The sequence below is a fragment of the Schistocerca gregaria genome, chromosome 8 (assembly GCF_023897955.1).
Source record: "Schistocerca gregaria isolate iqSchGreg1 chromosome 8, iqSchGreg1.2, whole genome shotgun sequence".
NCBI lineage: Eukaryota > Metazoa > Arthropoda > Insecta > Orthoptera > Acrididae > Schistocerca > Schistocerca gregaria.
Window position 1 is genome coordinate 124,968,777 of NC_064927.1, and position 22,356 is coordinate 124,991,132.

At 39.5% G+C, this 22,356-nt stretch overlaps 1 protein-coding gene across 6 annotated transcripts in view; it reads right to left on the reverse strand.

Moving 5' to 3' along the window:
• LOC126284349 (uncharacterized) overlaps positions 1-22,356 on the reverse strand; it is a 104,254-nt gene that overhangs the window by 32,805 nt on the left and 49,093 nt on the right. For 2 of the 6 annotated variants that reach the window (XM_049983204.1, XM_049983205.1), the window contains exons 4-5: positions 17,541-17,702; positions 11,144-11,274 (exon numbers count right to left, since the gene is read on the reverse strand). In XM_049983204.1, coding sequence (XP_049839161.1) covers positions 11,144-11,274; positions 17,541-17,702 — 293 coding nt within the window. The remainder of the gene's footprint in view (positions 1-11,143; positions 11,275-17,540; positions 17,703-22,356) is intronic. The other 4 variants (XM_049983206.1, XM_049983207.1, XM_049983208.1 and 1 more) reach the window with 2 other exon arrangements.

Genomic DNA, 22,356 nt, shown 5'->3' on the forward strand with positions numbered 1-22,356 from the left:
ACAGTATCTTATGGTTTTGGTTTTCTGTCTTTACATCAAGCAACATTGCTCAAAGCAGCCTAGCAAGACACTGAGATACCCACTCCAGGTTCTTTGAGTTCAGTGGCATGATAGCAGAAAATTCACATAAGATAACTGTCCAAATCAGTGCATGGCATAATCTGAGAATCAGGTTTTAAGGAATTATGATGAGGAGAGAATTATTGAATGTTATAGGGACATACACTCCTGGAAATGGAAAAAAGAACACATTGACACCGGTGTGTCAGACCCACCATACTTGCTCCGGACACTGCGAGAGGGCTGTACAAGCAATGATCACACGCACGGCACAGCGGACACACCAGGAACCGCGGTGTTGGGCGTCAAATGGCGCTAGCTGCGCAGCATTTGTGCACCACCGCCGTCAGTGTCAACCAGTTTGCCGTGGCATACGGAGCTCCATCGCAGTCTTTAACACTGGTAGCATGCCGCGACAGCATGGACGTAAACCGTAAGTGCAGTTGACGGACTTTGAGCGAGGGCGTATAGTGGGCATGCGGGAGGCCAGGTGGATGTACCGCCGAACTGCTCAACACGTGGGGCGTGAGGTCTCCACAGTACATCGATGTTGTCGCCAGTGGTCGGCGGAAGGTGCACGTGCCCGTCGACCTGGAACCGGACCGCAGCAACACATGGATGCACGCCAAGACCGTAGGATCCTACGCAGTGCCGTAGGGGACCGCACCGCCACTTCCCAGCAAATTAGGAACACTGTTGCTCCTGGGGTATCGGCGAGGACCATTCGCAACCGTCTCCATGAAGCTGGGCTACGGTCCCGCACACCGTTAGGCCGTCTTCCGCTCACGCCCCAACATCGTGCAGCCCGCCTCCAGTGGTGTCGCGACAGGAGTGAATGGAGACGTGTCGTCTTCAGCGATGAGAGTCGCTTCTGCCTTGGTGCTAATGATGGTCGTATGCGTGTTTGGCGCCATGCAGGTGAGCGCCACAATCAGGACTGCATACGACCGAGGCACACAGGGCCAACACCCGGCATCATGGTGTGGGGAGCGATCTCCTACACTGGCTGTACACCTCTGGTGATCGTCGAGGGGACACTGAATAGTGCACGGTAAATCCAAACCGTCATCGAACCCATCGTTCTACCATTCCTAGACCGGCAAGGGAACTTGCTGTTCCAGCAGGACAATGCACATCCGCATGTATCCCGTGCCACCCAACGTGCTCTAGAAGGTGTAAGTCAACTACCCTGGCCAGCAAGATCTCCAGATCTGTCCCCAATTGAGCATGTTTGGGACTGGATGAAGCGTCGTCTCACACGGTCTTCACGTCCAGCACGAACGCTGGTCCAACTGAGGCACCAGGTGGGAACGGCATGGCAAGCCGTTCTACAGGACTACATCCAGCATCTCTACGATCGTCTCCATGGGAGATTAGCAGCCTGCATTGCTGCAAAAGGTGGATATACACTGTATTAGTGCCGACATTGTGCATGCTCTGTTGTCTGTGTCTATGAGCCTGTGGTTCTGTCAGTGTGATCATGTGATGTATCTGACCCCAGGAATGTGTCAAAAAATTTCCCCTTCCTGGGACAATGAATTCACGGTGTTCTTATTTCAATTTCCAGGAGTGTATTATGGGGTTCAGGCTGTAGCAGGTAAAGCAGCCATGGTTAATTAAATGCATTAACAGTATTTCAGGAAGCACAATATGCTGAATGTGTCCCATGGGGTGACAGGGGAATTTTAGGACTTAAGCAGTAGTTCTCTGATCATTATGATTAGAAATGTGACTTTAGTGACTTTATTGCAGATTTCTTTTTGTTAGTAGTGCAGGTCAAGTTCTTCTTTCTGAACTTGTGCATTTATTTTTCACAACATAGTATTCATGCATAATAGGCTATTAGGGTGGTGTGTCATATAACTGATGGGACAATGAAGTCAAAGACGATGAATGTTTAAGGCTAAGTATAGAGTGAAGGAGGGAGATACCTGCAAAAGGGTGGGGGCAAAGTTTCATAAGGTTAGAGAAAGTATTGTAGTAGGATGCCTCTCAGATTCCCACCTCCCACTCCTATGAGATGGACTGACACGGCTGCAGTTACAGACTGAAAGAGAGTTATGGATGTCTCAAAGAGATAGCTTGGAGACTGCTTCTGGGAGCAGTATGTGAACCAGAAGATTTAGGTATGTGTAGTATAAGTCTGACAACATATCTTTGGTATTTTTTCTCAGCACTACAACTAGTTTGCAAGTAGAGCCAGTTGTGACATGGTGGTGGTATGTCATCTCACAGTGTATGTTTATCTCGGAGTTAATAAGTCAGAGGATTAAAACAATGATTAAGAGAAGGGAGCAGGTGGAGATCTATGTAGATGGATGTAAATGTTTATTAAAGTGAAATTGGTAACAGCTGTATTATGATCCAAGCTTGGGATCACCAGACATTTGTATGTTGCCTGAAAGTAATAACGCAAATTCGAGGTAGCCAGCAGCAGCTGTGAGAAACCACTGTTATGCTGGAAGGCATCAGCACACGCAAAAACACGTCAGCATGGCAGGAATTCAGACCACAGCATCAGGAAGTCTGAAGGGTGGCTTAAGATTACTAGCACAGGCAAAAATAAAAACATGGTCCAGTCTGTGGTGTGGACACTTTCTTAGACATGACATGGTAGAACAGTCCAAAGTCATGCAGAAGGGAAAGAAAAAACAGTCCACCATAAAATTATATATTGTCAGACTTAGGAGGTAGGAGAAATTATGTCAGGCATTATTCTAAGAGACACTGGAGCCATAAACTTAGGCCATTATATTATCAGAAGCATTAATATTCCTAAACTACATTGTCTGAAATCTCTGCAGACCAGAAAGGTTGGCTGTGGAGATGACAAGCCATTGTTTGAGAAATTGCACCAAGTGTAAGAAGAAGCTGGATGTGCAATGAAGTGCAGCTCCACCTCTATCAAATAACAAGCTCTGGTTTTGTTCATGTCAAGTTAACAATGCATAATCAGGTTCAGATTCATAGGCAGTGAATTTGATTGGTACTGATATATTTAGCTTTGTGGCAACCTACACAGACTTAAATGATGCATAATGAGCAATGCTTATTCAATTCAATATGACATCATTTCAACTTGTATCAATAACTGGGTGTTAACCGCCTCAGTGTTGTGACTTCATTGTCAAAGATGACCTATTGGTCATGGCAGCAGGTTTATATCAGTTTGTTTCTTGAAGAATATAGTGCTAGCTGTTGACAGCAGATCCAAAACTACCCAGGCATTGTGGTTTTACATCTAGTGTGGCAGAGAGTATAAAGCATGTGGCACAAAGTATACCAGTGCTGTGTCAGTTTGCTGTAAATCCATATGCAAGTAAGTGTTTCTTTTGTAGTAGTAACCCCATGTTGATCTGAAGTAGTTGTGGTCATTTGACCTCTGTGAATACTGATAAAACATTTGTGACTTTGCACAATTACTGTAGTTAATGCACAGCTACCAAACTGGAAATCACTGAACCTCAACAATAAGATTTTACCAGATTTGTTCTTCATTTATGGGTTACTAATCTCTACCAGTGTGTTGCTGTGTTTAGGGCAATTCCTTATCAGAACTCATACATTGGAGCGCAGCAAATGAGCAATTGCCCTACAGATATGGCAGATAAGTTTAACCAACCAGAATGAGCAGATGGACATTGAAGATGCAATCCCAACATGTAGGTCTGTGTTGGAAATGAATTATTCACACATCACCCCTGTTAGACTTCCACTTCATAGTACAAGCAGTTTGTTCCATAGTACATCACTGGTTAGGGGTTGAGCAGTTATTTTCTCTCAATATCAGCTGATGTATTTTGTTCCAATAACACCAGAAAGACTAAATCCAGTTAACATCAGACACAAATAGAACTAACACTGTTTCACAGTGACTAGAATAATATTAACTGTGGAAAGATTTTAAATGTGTTTTAGCTATTGAAGTACTACAGGCACACTCCAATAGACTACAAAAATGTGTCCATAATGAATTGTAATGAATTTAATAGTTCAAGATGTAGCAACAGGGAAAATTCAGTGATTTGAATTCTTCAAAGCAGCAAAGAGTTAAAGGTATTTGACTAGGCAGAGGAATGCAATACCATGAAAGCCATTTGCAATAATACAAGAGTAATTCCAAAAGTAAGATCTCCTATTTTTTTATAAGTACATGGACCTGTTTATTTCTACAATGGCTTTCATCAGTTTACAGCTTGAACATCTAGCTATTTATTGACATAATCACCATTTCTGTCGATGCATTTTTGTAGACACTGTGGCAGTTTTTGTATGCCCATGTCATAGCAGCTCACTGCCGTATTGTTCAGAAAGTTATGAACCTCTTAAATTTGACCTCATCATCATCATCAGAGCTGAATCACTTTCCAGCCAAATGTTCTTTTAACCTAGGGAACATGTGATAGTCCCTGGGCACCAAGTCAGAACTATAGGGTGCGTGATTATGTTCCACTGAAACTATTGCAGGAGAGCAACAGTTTGCCAAGCAATGTGTGGGGGAGCATTGTCATGGAAAATGAGTATGCCCTTGTTCAACATTCCTCTTCTCCAGTTCTGAAGTGCCCGTTTGAGTCTTTTCAGAGTCTCACAGTACCTGTTAGTGTTAATTGTGGTCCCAGGAATTCAGCTCCGATGACAAGGTGAAAGAAGAGGCTCATAACTTTCTGAACAGCATGTCTGTGAGCTGGTATGACATGGGCATACAAAAACTGCCACAGCATCTACAAAAATGCAGCAACAGAAATGGTGATTATGTCGAAAAATAGCTAAATATTCAAGATGTAAACTGATGTAAACCATTGTAGAAATGAACAGATCTACATACTTATAAAAACATAGGAGACCTTACATTTGGGTTACCCTTGTATGCAGACCCAGCTCACCAGGCACTGGCATCCACCTGCCAGACAATTACTGAAGACAGGGGCACTTTGGGACATGGAGTGTGTGACTCTTAGTAGGTACAGGCTGAGTGAAGGGGTGCAATGGTTAGCACAGTGGACTGGTATTTGGTAGGATGATGGTTCAAATCCATTTCCGACAAACCTGATTTAGATATTCCAATATTCCTCCAAATCACTCCAAGCAAATGCTGGGATGGTTCCTTCGAAGGAGTGTAGCTGACCTCCCCCCCCCCCCCCCCACCCTCCCCTCCTACCCCCCATCCTTGAAACAATCTGAGCTTCTGCTCCATCTCTAATAACCTTAATGTCAGTGGGACAACATTAAACACTAAACTTTCTTCATTCCTTATAGCAGCTGCAACACCACAACAGATCTGCTTTGGCATGTATAAGTACTAGCCATCCAGACAGACAGGCCTTGGGTTAACTGGTTGAGTCAGTGAGTCACTGTCTTATCAACTGCCATAATGCCAGTACCTGCCATGAGATTGCTACCACCTTGCCATAATTTTGACAGGATTGCCTACCATGGGGTCCAGCTGCTGCCTGATGGGCCAAGGGTCAAACTGAGGCCCACCCAGTTTCCAGGCTGCTAGACACCCAACAGTGCCTGCCACTGAGAGCCAGACATCACACACCTTAGTTGTGCGGCACTTGTCCACCAGCCATACAAGCATCTACAACAGTTCCTCTGGGGAATGTCAACAATGCAACGTCACTCTACATTTGTGACATGCTGAGAAAAGCAGCTACTGCTGTCTCATGACAACACTTCTCTGCTTTGAGCCATGAGACTGACACCTGTCTTTCCTGGAACTGACTCCTATCTAAGCTGAGGAACACAAATGACACCATGGATCAATGCTAGGGTGTGCCACCTGTTGAGGATGCACATCTGTAACTGCTCAAGTTTCTTGGAATAATGAATAGTTTACATGGGTGCCATTTGTCTATCTGTAGCCACCTTGCTCCTCTGTTGATTTGCTGTAGCCCCCATCAACATATTGAACCCACAGAGCCCAAGGGGGACAGCCAAACACTATCCTAACAACCAGAACAGGTATTCTATCCCTTGCAGCATTCACTGCACCCCAAGCCACTATAATACAATATGATAAAATCATTCTCATAAACTATATACAAATGTGTGTCTATTTCCCTTATGGTAGGTACTAAATCTTAGATGAAGTTCATTTCAGAATGTATCATACATGAAATAAGATCTGTACATTACTATATGACAAAGTGAGGTGGCACAGTGGTTAGTAAACATGATTCGCATTTGGGAGGATGATGGCTCAGTTGAATTTAGTGAACTCATGGACACTCTACATCAACAACATGTCAAATACTACTGCAGCATGTATATATGATGTGGTAAGCAGTATCAGTTATGGTACTACGAAAAGTTCATTTTAGACTTAAAGATATCATCAAATTTATGTACAACCTGTACAGTGAAAATAGCCAGGAACTTATGTCAAAGAAATGGGAATATATTTGTTTCAAACCTGAATGAAACTTCTTGTTCATTCAGTAACCAGTGTTCAATAAACAATAACTACAATATTTTTTATATCATATCTCATGAGGATATCCAATTAATATTTCCCTTCATAACAGTATGTGATAAATCCAGTAAAATAAATTCATAGATAACTGACAGCTTCAAGATCTCTAATATCAGAAAGAGGAAACTGCACTTTAAAGAAGAGATTAACGGTGAAATTGAGTTTTTCATGTATATAAACAACTACAAAATAATATTTGACAGTCATTAAAGAAGGAAATCAAATGGCAGATTCTCAAATGCTATAAAAAAAATCAAAAGCTGTGTGGCACAATGGCAAGACTGGAGTAGGTGCTGAGAAAATTACTCATTTTAATCCAAAATTAGAAACTTATAGGGTAACTGTTCCAAACCTCAGACAGATCTGTGAAATATTCAATAGGTGCTTTACAACCTCAAATGAAATGGATGACTTATCTCCTCATCACATAAATCCTATCATAATGCAACAGACATCTGGAGAGTTTAAATTTACTCATGTATCCTTGTCATGAAAATATTAGCATTACAAAATCTTTAAAAAAATCTGTAATATGTGGGCTGGGATGAAATTCCAACAAAAGTAATACAGGTAGGATGTCATAGTATTGCACCTCAACTCTGCTATAGTATAAATAAGTCATTTGATGAGGGTAGCTTTCCTGGCAAGTGGAACTTCTACCTACCTACTGAAGGGGCAGCAAGATAGGAAATGTCTGCACAGTATCAATATTATGACATATATATATTTGAGCAAACAATGTACAATCTATTCTAAAATAAACAAATAACTTAATAACAAGTTATGCATATCTAGTATCCTTTCTGGCCTTGATGAAGCATTTGACATGGTAGAACATAATTTGTTGCTGCCTAAGATGACTGCTTATGATTTTCATGGAAAATCTTTAAGCTGGCTGTGACCCTATCTCAAAAACAGTAAACAGAGACTATTTATAAAACAAAAAAGTTGAAGTCGGTTCTAGAGGGAAGGAGAAGCAGCCAGGCATACCCCAGGGATCAGTACTAGCCCCATTATTGCTCTTGCATTACATAAATGACATACCATGTAAGATAACTTCATGAACAATTCTGTATGCAGACAACTCAGTAGCACTAGTTTGTTATAAAAAAAAATGATGATCTAGCACAGAATACTAAACAAACTATTTAAAAACTTGAAACTTAGATAAATTATAATGTTATGACGCTGAACCTTGCAAAAACACAAATTGTACACTACAGCAGCAAAAAATTTGCCAGATATACACCACATTTAAATTATGAGGCAAAGAATTGAATACTGCAGACTCTGTTAAATTTATTGGACTTACTTTACATAAAAACTTACCAAGGACTAATCACATGCTTCTTTAATGAACTGATTAAATAGTTTTGTTTATGCAGTGAGAGTTCTAAATAGCACAATTGACTTAGCTGTAAAGAAAATTGTTTATCATCCATATTTTATATCATTTATTAGATATGGCATAATTTGTGGGGTACCGAAAAAGCAAACTTCCTCTGCGTGTTCATGCTGTAGAAAAAATCATCAAGACTATGATGGGAAGAAACATTAGGCAATCATACAAATCATTATTCAGAAGCTTTGTCTTAATGACAACTCCTTGGATGCCTATATACGAAATACTTTTGGGGTGCTGAAAAGGCAAACTTCCCTGAGTGTTCATACTGTAGAAAAAAGTCATCAAGACTATGATGGGAAGAAACATTAGGCAATTTCACAAATCATTATTCAGATTTGACTTAATGACAACTCCTTGGATGCCTATATATGAAATACTCCTATTTGAGCTAGAAAAATCATAACTTTTGGAAGGAAAACTTTATACATGTTTATGAAACAAGGTGTAGGCCAGACTACAGGCTGCCATGTGGCAGGCTTAGCTTGTTTGAAAATACAATGTATTTTGAACCTTAGCAATAAAATACAGCTCACAATCAACAAGAACTACAAGTAAATACTCGTAATGAATACACTGAAAAGTACTTAAAAAGCAAATGTTGTTACCATATGGAAGAGTTTATAAATGAGGAAGATATTTTAGATTGTAATCCCAATGTGTGTGTGTGTGTGTGTGTGTGTGTGTGTGTGTGTGTGTGTGTGTGTGTGTGTGTGTGTGTGGATTACTACTCACCAATAGAGGAAATGCTGAGTCTCAGACAAGCACACAAAAAGAGTGCTATCCCTGGAGATTAATAGAAACTTGGAACTGGATAACTTGGAAAGGAAGGAACTATATTTTACTATAACTGAACTAGGAAACTGAAACTAGGAACTAGGGAACTTGGAAAGGAAAGCCATATTTTATCAATAATTTGGATCAGTAGAAACTAGGAATTAGGAAACTTGGAAATGGAGGAAACATCCTTTATTATAACTGAACCAGGAAATAGAAACAAGGAAACTTAGAAAGGAAGGAGATATTTTGATGAATGTTACAGTTCAAAGTTCCACGTATAGCAGTATTTTTGTGTGTGTTGTGTGTGTGTGTGTGTGTGTGTGTGTGCCTTTCTGTGACTCTGTATCTGCTCCATATGATGAGTAGCAGTCTGCCCTTTTTATAATATACACTCAAGCGCCAAAGAAACTGGTATAGGCATGCGTATTCAAATACAGAGATATGCAAACTGACAGACTATGGCTCTGTGGTCAACAGTGCTTATATAAGACAACAATGTCTGATGCAGTTGTTAGATCAGTTACTGCTGGTGCAATGGCAGGTTACCAAGATTTAAGTGAGTTTGAATGTGGTGCTATAGTTGGCACATGTGCGATGGAACACACCATCTCTGAGTTAGCAATGAAGTGACGATTTTCCCATATGACCATTTCATGAGTGTACCTTGAATATCAGGAATCTGGTAAAATATCAAATCTTTGACATCGCAGTGGCCGGAAAAAGGATACTGCAGGAATGGGACCAATGATGACTGAAGAGAATTATTCAATGTGACAGAAGTGGAGCCCTTCCACAAACTGCTGCAAATTTCAATGCTGGGTCATCAACAAGTGCCAGCATGTGAAACATTTAAAGAAACATCATCGATATGGGCTTTTGAAGCAGAAGGCCCACTCATGTACCCATGATGAGTGCACGACACAAAGCCTTATGCCCCACCTGGACCTGTCAACACTGACATTGGACTGCTGATGATTGGAAATATGTTACCTGGTCAGATGAGTCTTGTTTCAAATTGTATCAAGTGGATGAGCATGTACAGGTATGGAGACAGCCTTATGAATCCATGGAGCCTGCATGTCAGCAGGGGACTGTTCAAGTTGGAGAAGGCTTTGTAATGGTGTGGGGTGTGTGCAGTTGGAGTGATATGGGACCTCTGGTAAATCTAGATATGTCTCTGACAAATTACACTTTCATAAGCATCCTGTCTGATCACCTGCATCCATTCACATCCTTTTGTGCATTCTGATGGACTTGAGCAATTCTAGCAGGACAATGCAACACCCCACACATCCAGAATTGCTACAGTATCTAAATATAAATTTACAATAACATTGGGTCAATGGTTCAAAGGTAAAGCATTTTACTCAGTTGATGAATATAAAGATTGTAATATGGCAGATTTGCTGTTTTAACATAGAGAAGGGTAACTCTGCTTGTAGTAGGACCTAAATTTGGAAAAACTATATCTAACATACAGGCATAGATCTGTTTCGAGTGCTCTATATTTGTACTAATATCTTAGGATAAGACATAGTGTATATGATAATGACATAGTGTCATCAACATGAATACTCCCCACTTAATATAAATTTGTATAATGTTTTCTTCTTTATTGTGAAATTAACACTATATAAAATTCCAAATGTGTGCTATTGTACTACACTAACATTCATATGATTTATATATACATTGTTATGTGAATGTAACCATCTTTATACTGTATTTGAACTTACTGATGAAGCCCATTGTATAAGAAAATACAGAATGGCTAATAAAGATTCTTATTCTTATTCTACAGAGTTGCTCCAGGCACACTCTTCTGAGTTAAAACACTTCCACTGACCACCAGACTGTCCAGACATGAACATTATTGAGCATATCTGGGATGCCTTGCAAAATTCTGTTCAGAAGAGATCTCCACCCCCTCATACTCTTATGGATTTATGGACATCCTTGCAGGATTTATGGTGTCAATTGCCTCCAGCACTACTTAAGACATCAGTCAAGTCCATGCCATGTTGTGTTACAGCACTTCTGTGTGCTCACAAAGGCCCTACATGATATTAGGCAGATGTACCAGTTTCTTGGCTTCTCAGTGTATTTTCTTTTTGTATACACCTATATAGGTCTATAACTGTATTCATTGATGAGTCACCAATTTTTCAGTCTAATGGTTGTCTATGACATGCCATATGATAATTAAGATACTTTTCTAACACAAATAACAACATTTCATTGCCATGTTAATGTCAATTGGTAGTATTGAAACACATCAGAAATCTTGAGTGCTGCTAAAAGTTATTTGGTAAGTTTTGTTGCCGAATTTGTACTGACAACAGATTGCGATTTTCTTCATCTTAGGTGATTGATAACCCAAAAATCATTAAACATGCCACAGAGACCAAATTGTGTTGGAAACTTACTCTGGTTCCTTTTTCTTTGGTGTCTTCAGCTCAAATTCGAGGTGTGACTTGCGATCCTTTGCAATTCGTAGCACAAAAGCCTCCTGGTCGTAGTCTCCGGGGGCCACACATTTATCGCAGGGCACCCCTTGCTGTGAATTTGGAACATGTTATGTTTGAAATCAGTCTAAAGCAATATTAATTTGAAAGCAGCTTATGTGGACAGCAGATAGTGCAGGAAATGATTCAAAGTTTCTTGATATGGACAGAGTTCATAACAACTGTGTCTGGCTGGTGAAAGAGTGATATGTGGTCTCATGCAATGTAACAGGCTCATGAACTTTGTAGGGATGCAAGTGTGCTGTCATCGATCATGATTCATGAATCTCAATAGGGCCATGTACTGAGTTTTCATGATTTTGTTTTCTTCTTTTGAAATATTACCTGACATTTTGACACAGCTCACCTGTTATCCTTTGGAGGTAGTATTAGTGGTTCAAGGAAGGTACACATGCTTGTCACCCTAGCTATCATGCCTCAAACACAAATTCATTCCAGGGCATAATAGACTAGGTGAAACTGGGCATATTTTATAAGAATTGTTACATCTAGAATGTCAGCTATATCCATTAGGAACCGGTAACTCAAAGCACAACTGTGAGGAAAGAATACCCAAAGATGTATTCAGTGATAAAAATGAATTGTCCTTGATATTAGGGATGGGTATTAATGGTGATAAATTGGAATAAAAGAATGGTCTGCAAAACAGTAGCTGTCAAAAATGTGTGAGAATGCCCTGGTGTCTGGTGTAGGGAAAGTATATGAAGAGAGAGAGGAAAAAAAAAGTTCTCCTGTGACGAGCAGAGCACTAGAAAGAGGGGAAAGGAAGGAGGAGAGATCACTTAGAAAGACAAATATATGAGTTCATGAAGGATTTTACAGATTTTATTGTGTCTGTGAAGAGTAATGCAGAGGGTGGTGATCAGAATGTAATGATGATCACTACTAACTGGGTTACGAACATGTATAGTGATATATGGCACTAGATTAGGTGAATCAAAGATAACATATGGGGTGATGTTGTTCTTGGCTCTGTTGTAGTGGAGAAGATGTGTTAACGAAGATTTGGGCTGAATTAGGAGTTAATGTTACATCAACAAACTCACATTGTACAGAGAAAGGGAAAGTAATAGTCAGTGGTCTTTTCTAAGGAACCATAATAGCATTCGCTCCAAGTTGTCTTAGGGAAAATGATGACAAAAAATTAATTCTTGATGGCTAAATGGCAATTTGCACCCTGTCAGTCCAATTTCTTAAACACTGTAGCAACTTTTCTCAGCATAGAAGAATTAGGTCACCTTCTAAAGTGTTAGTCAACTGGCATTACAGTGCAACTTTGGCAGGGGAAAGGCTGCTGATGTCGGTGCAATAACATAGGTGGTGGACATGTGGAAAATGTGGGTAAGTAAAACATAAGGCAGACAATGGTTGGTGCAGGCGTAAGCTGTGCCACAAATGACAGTTTTTGTAAATAATTTAGGAGTAAAGGACACCACTCACCAAACAGCAGGTGTGTTGAGCCATTGACAGGTACACAAAAAGATAATGAAGTCTTTGCTACCTTTCAGAAGAAATTATTTGATGAGATAGAGTACCAAAACACACACACACACACACACACACACACACACACACACACACACACACACACAAATGAACCTGTGCTATTACACTGTGCCAGATGAACACACAGTACAGGGCTGCAGTTCAGCAGGTGGACCGGGACTGATGTTTTGGTGTTGGGTGATGTGGGTAAAGGGAGAAAGGGGCAGAAAGCATGGGGAGCGGTTGAAGGTGGATACCTAGCAGCTCAGAGGAAGGCTGTAGATGTGCAGGCTAGGAATGTGAAAAGGAGGGGTGATTAGCGCACGGGCTACACAGAGGAAAAGGATCCAGACAGCACAGACTGTGTATCAGCCAACAAAATTTCATCTTGTAGTGGTCAGCAGCATGTTGTGCCACTGGATGGTCAACCTTATTCTTGGCCACAATTTAGCAGTGGCCATTCATTATGGTGGACAGATGGTCAGTGGCAATGCCCACATAAAATGCTGTGCAATGACTGCAGCACAACTGGTAGAAGATGTGGCTGCTTCCACAGGTGGCCCTGCCTCTCATGAAATGGAACTGAGCTGTGTTGAATAGGATCGTTTTCCGCACTACTGGAGATTCTTTTCAAATTGAGTGCCACACATCTGCTATGAGGGGCCATATGGTGAAAGGTTGTGATGGATCCTAACAACACCCAGGACAGAGTTGGGGACAGGTGTATATAGCACTAAGCAGTCAGCTGAAGTTATTGGAACTAATAACATCCTCTGAGACCACCACTGTTACAGTTGTGGGAGCAGTGGATGAGCCTGTGGCACTTCGTCTGGTGTCAGTTTGGTACAGTGGGTGAGATGTCAGTAACAGAAGACTGATCCTGTAGTTGTTGGAGCTACTTATTTGCTGCAATGATATGAATGAGCGAGATCTGGGCAGAGCCAGGAGCGAGGGCCTCAAAATGATGGTGTGGACAGGATGGTTGCTGGATGTGGCAACCGTCAGTATGGGTAGGCTGTCATGAGGATGACAACCTGATGGAGTGTTACCTATCTTTTCCAGCTGGATGCACAGCAATCCCTCGAAGGTGAAAGAACAGCTTATGCACTGCCTGAGTGCTTTAACAAACAATGGTGGCACCCTGGTAGCCCTGTATTTTGTGTTTTGTGTGAATCATGTATAGACTGTAGCCACTTGTAAACATCTTTCTGCACAGAAATCTGTAGGTGCTGTGTAACTACTTGTTATTTATGGCATGCAGATCATGCAAAAAGAGGCAGGGTGCACCTACCACCCCTCCCTCCTGCATTTCTAGCCTGCACTCTGCTACCTCACTCTGAGTTGCTAGCTACCTGTCCCCAACTCCTCCTCCTGCTTCCCACTTCATAAACTCTCTACACACCTCACCCGACAAACCTCCACACCAATACTGTCCACCTGCTGAACTGAAGTCCAGGAACTGTGTGTCCAACGAGCACATATAGGTATACAGGTGTGTGTGTGTGTGTGTGTGTGTGTGTGTGTGTGTGTGTGTGTGTGTGTACTCTATCTCTTCAAATTATTCCTTTGTGTGCACCTGTCAGAGACTTAACACTCCTCCTATATGGTCAGTGGTCTGCTTTACATCAAGATTTTTACATTCTGCCTTAACTTTCCTTTTTATGGCTAATTATGATTTTGGTAGATGCCCAAGTTAAATTCTGCAGAATGACTAATACGGGTTGTGGCCAGATGGTGGACCTCTCAAAGGAGGTGAATGGAAACTCCAGCTGTGGGAAAGAGGCTGTTGCTTCAATGGAGGTTGTAATACAATAGATAGGTGATTATCGTGGTAGAGATGTAAAAATGATGTAAAAATGTTTCATTAGGGGGAGAGGCTTGGTAGATGTTGTGTGTTACTGTATTAGTGAAGATATTTCTGCTGGAGTTCAGGGAGTGGAATATTATGCTGCTTTCACAGCATAGTAGTGTTGATTTAAGGGTAGTGAGGTGAATACATCCAAAGAAACACCAAAGAGTTTCTTCATGGATAAGTTCAATGTCACATCAGTATTCAATGCTTAGTAACATTTTTTTCATAATTTAAACAATGTTAGATAAATTATTGCTTATATTACTACCTTTGTGAACATGACTTTATACAGAAGCTTCTGACATTCACAAATATGAGATACAACACAGAGTGAAGTTCACAGGCAGTTGGCCATGATAAATGATGTTCAATATTCTCAACATTATTTTGAATCCATTACATGTTTGCTCTTATGAGTTTATATTTATTTTGTTCCCCAAACTAAAGTTTTCAAAATTAGTTCACTGTGGTAACCAGCTGACAAATCCGGTACTACCTGGGGAATTCATTTTTCCAATTTCCTATAAGAAATGAAAATAAAAAATAAACAGTTTGTAGTGTAATATAAAAAAAATCATTTCTGTGAACCCATGAAAACATCTTTGAAATTATTAAACAGCCATGATGATGATGAGTCCCATACATCTTTACAGAGCGTAGGGGAGAGGAGCGGGAGACCCGCACCGCCTTACTAGGCAAGGTCCTAGTGGAGGTGGTTTGCCATTGCCTTCCTCCGAAACAGTCATACAAATAAATTTTCATAATGTACAAATGTATAAGTACAGCTCTTTCCCATGTCTACAATGTAAGTTTGTAAATGTCTAAATTGTAATGCCTCTTCATACCTCTATATATGGCTATTATTTTTGCCTACAGCCATTTGCACTTTGCAGTTTAAAACTGTTAAAAGTGCTGCCAGGTGTCAGGGATTTCCTTAAGATGACTCAACTATAGGAGTATCTTAATAATAAAGAATAAACTCTTAAAACTTCATGCATGATGCAGCATTTTTTCCCAGGTCTCAATGTTTCTGATGTCATAGCTCTTGAACTGTGTGTTGTGCAGTGATATTCATGTAGGAATGTTCGGCAGCTTATGTGAATATTTTCTGCAAAATATGTTCTGGATAAAGTTAATAGCAAAAAAGCAATAAATTTAAATGTCATACATTATGTGGCAGTTTTCATGTATATCATTGTTTATGATGTCATATCTCCTGAATTATGATAGGTAGGTAATTCTTATCCCCACTGTGATTGTTGCCTGACAGTAATGGATATGTATACCATATTTGGTTGAAATCAGTCCAGTGGTTTAGAAAGAGGCGTGGAGCATAGACATACATATACAGATATACATTTTTATAACATGTAAGGATTACAAAGTATATTGCAACCTGTCTTTTAAATTGGATAGGCCTACGAATAGTAATGAGACTTGGTAAATGACAGAGAGCCATATCTTTTCCTTTGTTCATAGTTGTTAATATGTCAATATGGTTAAAATAATGCAAGATACTACACCATACTGTGATTTATTATTATATCTAGTTAAGAAGTATTCATTTTTCTAAACATCTTTACTTTGGCTTTCGACCATATTTTAAGCTACATGCCCTTTCCCTTGTTGTAGTCATTAACTCTTTGGTCTCTTTATGGTTGTCATTTGATAGGCTTGACTGCATTTTTGGTGTTCCCTAGCCCATGATGTTCTGTTTAATGATATTTCTACTCTTATCATCCTGCTTTGTCATCCAGTCCAGCTTTAAATAACATTTTTACCATATAGGTTTGTCTAGAGTTCCCGAACTTGTGAGCCAGCTGCTGTCATGTTGGGTACATGACCAAAGGAGGTCACATTTTATCCTTGTCTGGTGGTGTCTGTTAACTTTCCCACCTTATTGTGAGCTATACCATTCATCTTGAGTTTCAACACTTCTTTTTAATGAGTGATAACAACATTCTCACAATACCTTATTCAAACAATGGAAAACCCAGGATGAAATAATAACAATATGAAATGTGGCCTGGTCTCAGCAGCCAGACACAGTGGGCATGTGTGTTAGTGTGGTATTTGCATGAATGTGTGTGATTGTGTGTGTGTGTGTGTGTGTGTGTGTGTGTGTGTGTGTGTGTGTGTTTTGACTATTTCAGAAGAAGGCTTTTTGGCTGAAAGCTTACTTTGTTTAGCAGTTTTTGTTATGATTGTCTGTGACTCAGCATTTCTACGATATGGTGAGTGGCAATCTATCCTTTTCATATTATTGTCAACAATATGAAATGAATGAGTTAATGTGCACCACACAGAAGAGGCACTGAGTATGCTATCAGGTATAAAATGTTATCAGACAAAGAAAAGCACACAAACACAATCATATAGGCACAACACACACATATGGCCATTTAGGATTTGTCTGATAGCTTATAATATCCGAGACTCTCTTTTCAATGTACCCATCTGTCATTTAGTACCTCCTCTATGTGGTGAGTAACATTCTGTCCATTTCATAACACTTTATTCTAACTACTCAAGTTCTCTCTTCTAAGTACTGAACTGATATCTTGGTGTTTCTGCAATATACAAGACCTGTGGCCTCATGATAGTTCTTTACTATTATAGATAACAATGTTTTTAATGTTCATTTTAGTTACCCTCTCATTCTGGCTTTCTCTAATTAAATTCATTAGATGTTCTCATATTTTGTGTGTGGTTTGACAAGGATGTCAGCATCTGTTACTGTAACTTATGAATCAGCTGGTCAGTGAAATATAAAGCAATTTGATTTTCAGTTTGCATGCAGCACTTAACAGAAACTGAGGACAGTTCTGTATAGCTCAAAAGGCTGTCAATTTTATTTTTCCTTATGTCCACCTCTGTTATATCATGTACGCTACAAATAGAGCATTTCAAAGATATGACACTTCCATTATTGGATGAATGCTGTATTGTAAATTCACTAACTTGTAGGGCATTTGGGCAGCCTCTGAGTTTGTAGCACAGGTGCTGCGTCCCCTTCTGTGGGAATTTCATCTTGAAACCTGCTGCGTCCTTTATACCATAGGGTCGTATCTCCAGGGCAGAGCACTTGGGACAGGGTAGTTGTGGCTCACAGCATACGTCGTCCTGTTGACAGTGGGTAAAGCTGGTCAGCAACATGGCATATCAAATGGTCTTCACTCTTCCCAAACACCATTCTATGTGGAAAAGCAGTATTGTAATGTGAACACGAATATGAAGCATGAAAAAGCATTAAAAGAAACTACTATGAATAGTGTGTATGTCTGTCGTATAATTTGACAAAGGCCTTACTGGTCAAAAGCTATATCTGTGACAGTCTTTTTGTTGTGCCTGGCTGCAACTCAGCATCTGTGCCATATGGTGAGTTGCAACTTAATGTTGTTACATTCCATCCTGGATTTTCCATTGTTTGACTACTATGAATAGAGTACACAAAAAATTATAAGTTCCAAAATCAGCGTGAGGTTTAATCATGGATCATTGCCTAGCCGTATCAACTGAAAAAAATCAATGTCCCTTGATGCTTTGGAAATTAGATTAAGAAATAAAACATCAAAAACTGTAGAGGAGTTTTTCTATTTGTGAAGGAAGATAACATGATGATCAAAGTAGACAGAATATAAAATGCAGACTGGTAACAGCAAGAAAAAGTGTTTCTGAAAAATATCCAATACAAATTTAAGTTAATGAAAAGCCACTCCAGTTGCTAATAAGACCACTATTAAGCCCACAGTTGGTTTTGGCTTTTATATCAGACCATTTTCAAGTGGATCTGAAACTCTCATTGTTTATGCATAATACGAGGGATATAGAAATATTTTACACAAGAGGAGATAAAACAACAAAGCTTAAGTAAGTACTGTAAAAATATAGGAAGACTATTTAACTTTCACTGTACAGCAGTGAAGCATTTTTGGTAAAATAAAAAAAAATAAAATAAAAGTAAGGTGGATATAATAAGTTAAGGACCCAAGGTCATTGTGATAAAAATGAGTGCATCATGATTATAAAAACAGTAAGTTCAATGTATTAAAACTGTTCATATGGTTTATCTTTAAGAATAGTTATATTCTGATATGTTCAAAATTTCAAACTGCATACTACACCAATAAAAGACAAAGTATTTTATTAGGTCTAATAAAGGTGTAAAATAGATGCAGTGAATATGATGTCCACGTTCAGTGTAAAGTTACACCTACTACTAGGTCTACAACTTTGCTTCTGCCATTTTTTTCTTGAAGTTCGGGGCTTTGTTGTGAAAAACTTACAAAAAAATTATGATTCATAGTATAGTCCATCGCTGGCCACTACATTCTCCCATCTTTCAGATAGCTTACTAACTCTGTGGCGGATGAACTGGTAGTGTTTGTGGGGATCCATTGAATTTTGCACTTTTTCATATGATCGGAAGTTCTGTATGGCACTGATCAAAAAAGAAGGTAGTCAGAGAGAGCAACGTATGGAGAATACGGCAGGAGGGACAGAACTTCCATTTCAACATTTCCATGTACATTTTGACGGGTTTTGCAACGTGGAATCGAGCATTGACCTGCTGCAAAATTACCTTTACGTGTCTATTGTTGTATTGTGGCCATTTGTATTTCAGTGCTGGGCTCGAACACATCAATTGCTTTTGATAATGATGTTCTGTGACTGTCTTCATCTGATTCAGTAGCTACAAAAATATTCTGTCTTCCACTGTCATGCCGGTCTTCGACATCAAAATCACCGTTCTTAAGGCTTTGAGAACATTCTCTGCACGTTCTTCCACTAACAGTTGCCTCGCCATTGGTCTTACACAGCATTTTAAGAGCCACAGCTGCAGATTTCTTCATGTTAAAGCAGAAAATTAAAACTTCTCAGAAATGTCAAGAAATGGGTACGTAGGTTGATGTGCATAATCAAGAATAACCTTAGGATGCAATCACAAATCAACTAACATTTTTATGGCATTATGTTTACAGATACCTAAGCTTATTTGTATTACACCTACAACCAACCACCTGAACCCACTCGCTGCTACTACCGTCTATTGCAAAACAGTGGAAGCAAAGTTGTAGACCTAATAGCAACTAAAATTTAAACCACAGGGAGCAGAAGAGGATGTGGGTGTAGCTTGGACACTTTGAGGAGCACTAACAAATCATGTTTAGAAAGATCTGGCTACAGCTACAAACTTCCAGGGTATCTTCAACAGATGTTGTAAATAACAGAAGCAGAAGGCCAGGAAAAATGTGTTTCTTACAGTATATTATTCGTTGAGCATCTTTTTCAGGTGGGCATAAATTTCTATCTCTTCATACATGTCCATAAAGTATTACTTCTTCATTGCATGAAGGATCACAAGGTTGTTTTCGATATTTTGCCCCATGTGAACATCTTGTAAGTGAGCTGTTAAGGTGAATTTATTTCCTATGATTTTCTTTTTAATTATGTGTGTTTCTTGTACTGCATTTGAAAATTGCTTACAATTTTTCCAATGTAGCTTTCTTAATTAGTCCACAGTGCATCCAAGTTACACTAACAACCTCTACTATTACCTGTGGTTTAACTTTTGCCTGCTATAGAACATAATTTTACACTCAACTTTCACTGCAACTATTTCAAACTTTTATTACATTTAAAAAATTACTTTTAGCTTTTATTGATATGCCATGTAATATGAAATTTTGAACATGTCAGAATACAATTCTTTTTAAAGCCAAGCATGCCAATACTTTCAATGTATCACACTGTGCAGTTTTTTTAATCACAACACACCCATTTTTCTCACAATGTCATTGAGCACAATGTAAGTTACAGAGTCTTCTTGTACATAACTAAGCTTTGTCTTTTTATATCCCTTTATGTAAAATATTTGAATACCTATATCTACATCTCTACACTATGAATCACTGCAAAGTTCATGACAGTGGGTACATCTCATTATACCAGTTATTAGGGTTTATTCTCATTCCATTCATTTACAGAGGGTGGCAAGAATGATTGATTAAATCACTCTGTGTGTGCTGCAATTAATCCATCTTTTTCTCATAGTCCCTATGGGGATGATATGCAGAGGGTTGCTGTACCTTCCTAGTTAAGGTTGGTTCTTGAAACTTTGTTAATAAGCCCTCTCAGGATAGTTTACATCTGTCTTCAAGAATCTGCAGTTCTGTTTCTTCAGCATCTCTGTGACACTCTCCCACAAGTCAGACAAACCTGTAACCATTCATGCTGCTCTTCTCAGTATATGTTCAATATCCCCTGTTAGTTCTATTTAGTACTGGGTCCACACACGTGAGCAATATTTTAGAAACAGCAGCACAAGTGATTTGTAAGCAATCTCCTTTGTAGACTGATTGATTTTCCCCACTATCCTATCAATAAACTGAAGTCTTCCACCTGTCTTACCCACAATTATGTGTTCATTTCATTTCATATGTTAGTGTTCCACCCAGGTGTTTGTATGAGCTGGACAATTTCATCTGCGACTCATTTATATTATAATCAAGGATACTATGTTCTTTTTTTTCGTTTTGTGAAGTGCATAGTTTTACATTTCTGAACATTTAAGGCAAGTTGGAAATCTTTGCACCACTTTCAAGTCTTATAAAGACATGACTGCACATTTATGCAGCTTCTTTCAGATTTAACAATGTTTTGAAAAGGAAAGTTGCTACTCACCATATAGTGGAGATGCTGAGTCGCAGGTAGGCACAATGAAAACACTATCACAAATAAGCTTTCAGGCCACAACACATTTGTCAAAAACAGATGACACACACACAAACACACTCATGCAAACGCAATTCACATACACACGATTGCACTCTCTGCCTGCTGAAGCCACACTACAAGCAGCAGCAGCACCAGTAAGGTAGGGGTGGGGGACACTGAAATGCTGCTGAGGAGTGTGCAGGGACAAGGTGGAGAGACGTTAGGGCAGCTAGGTGTGATAAATTTGAAGGTATAGGATTAATGATATCAGCGGGAATAGTGTGGGACATAAAATGCTGCTTGTCTGTTAGCACTGACAACTGTACAAAAATGCCACTGCTCTCAGTAATTAAGTGAAGGCCATCAGCCATCTCAGACTAAGACTACTCTTGACATTGTGGATCTCACAATATTACATTCCCTAATTATTTTTTAAGTGGAATGTCCTACACAACTAGTTCCAACTGCCATTTCATGTCAAAGTCTGCTAATTACCATTGTGCAGCATAATCACCCCTGTGAGGAAGTAATCATTGAATTTGGTGGCCACATATTTGAATATGGCACCATTTCTGTGGGGCATAATTCATTCGATCCACTATTTTTGTTTGTTTCTTATTTAATAATCTTCCAAACTGTTTTTGTCTTCGCTAAGTAAAACTTCTGGGCTAAGAGGCCATGATCCAATAGTAGAAATACTTCTCCCTGACATTTCGTTGCCAGCTACGAGCAACATCATCTGAGTTTTAATTACTGAAGACGCCAGCCGTGAAAGCCTACATGCTATGTTTTTGTCTTAATTTTGGAGTATTTTATTTTTTTAGCCTACTGTATGTTTTTCATTTTTTTAAATTATAGATTAAACAATAGACTTTGCCAAGCTGGGGGACTAGCAAGCCATAGGTGTAACCATAATGCAAGGGCACCTGTGGAGAGGGCAAACAAATATGTGGTTTCTGAAGAGGGCCAGCAGGCTTTCCAGTGGTTGCAAGGCAACTGACTGATTAACATTTATCCAATGTGGCCTATTTAGGAGGATGTGGTCATCAGAAAAAACAAA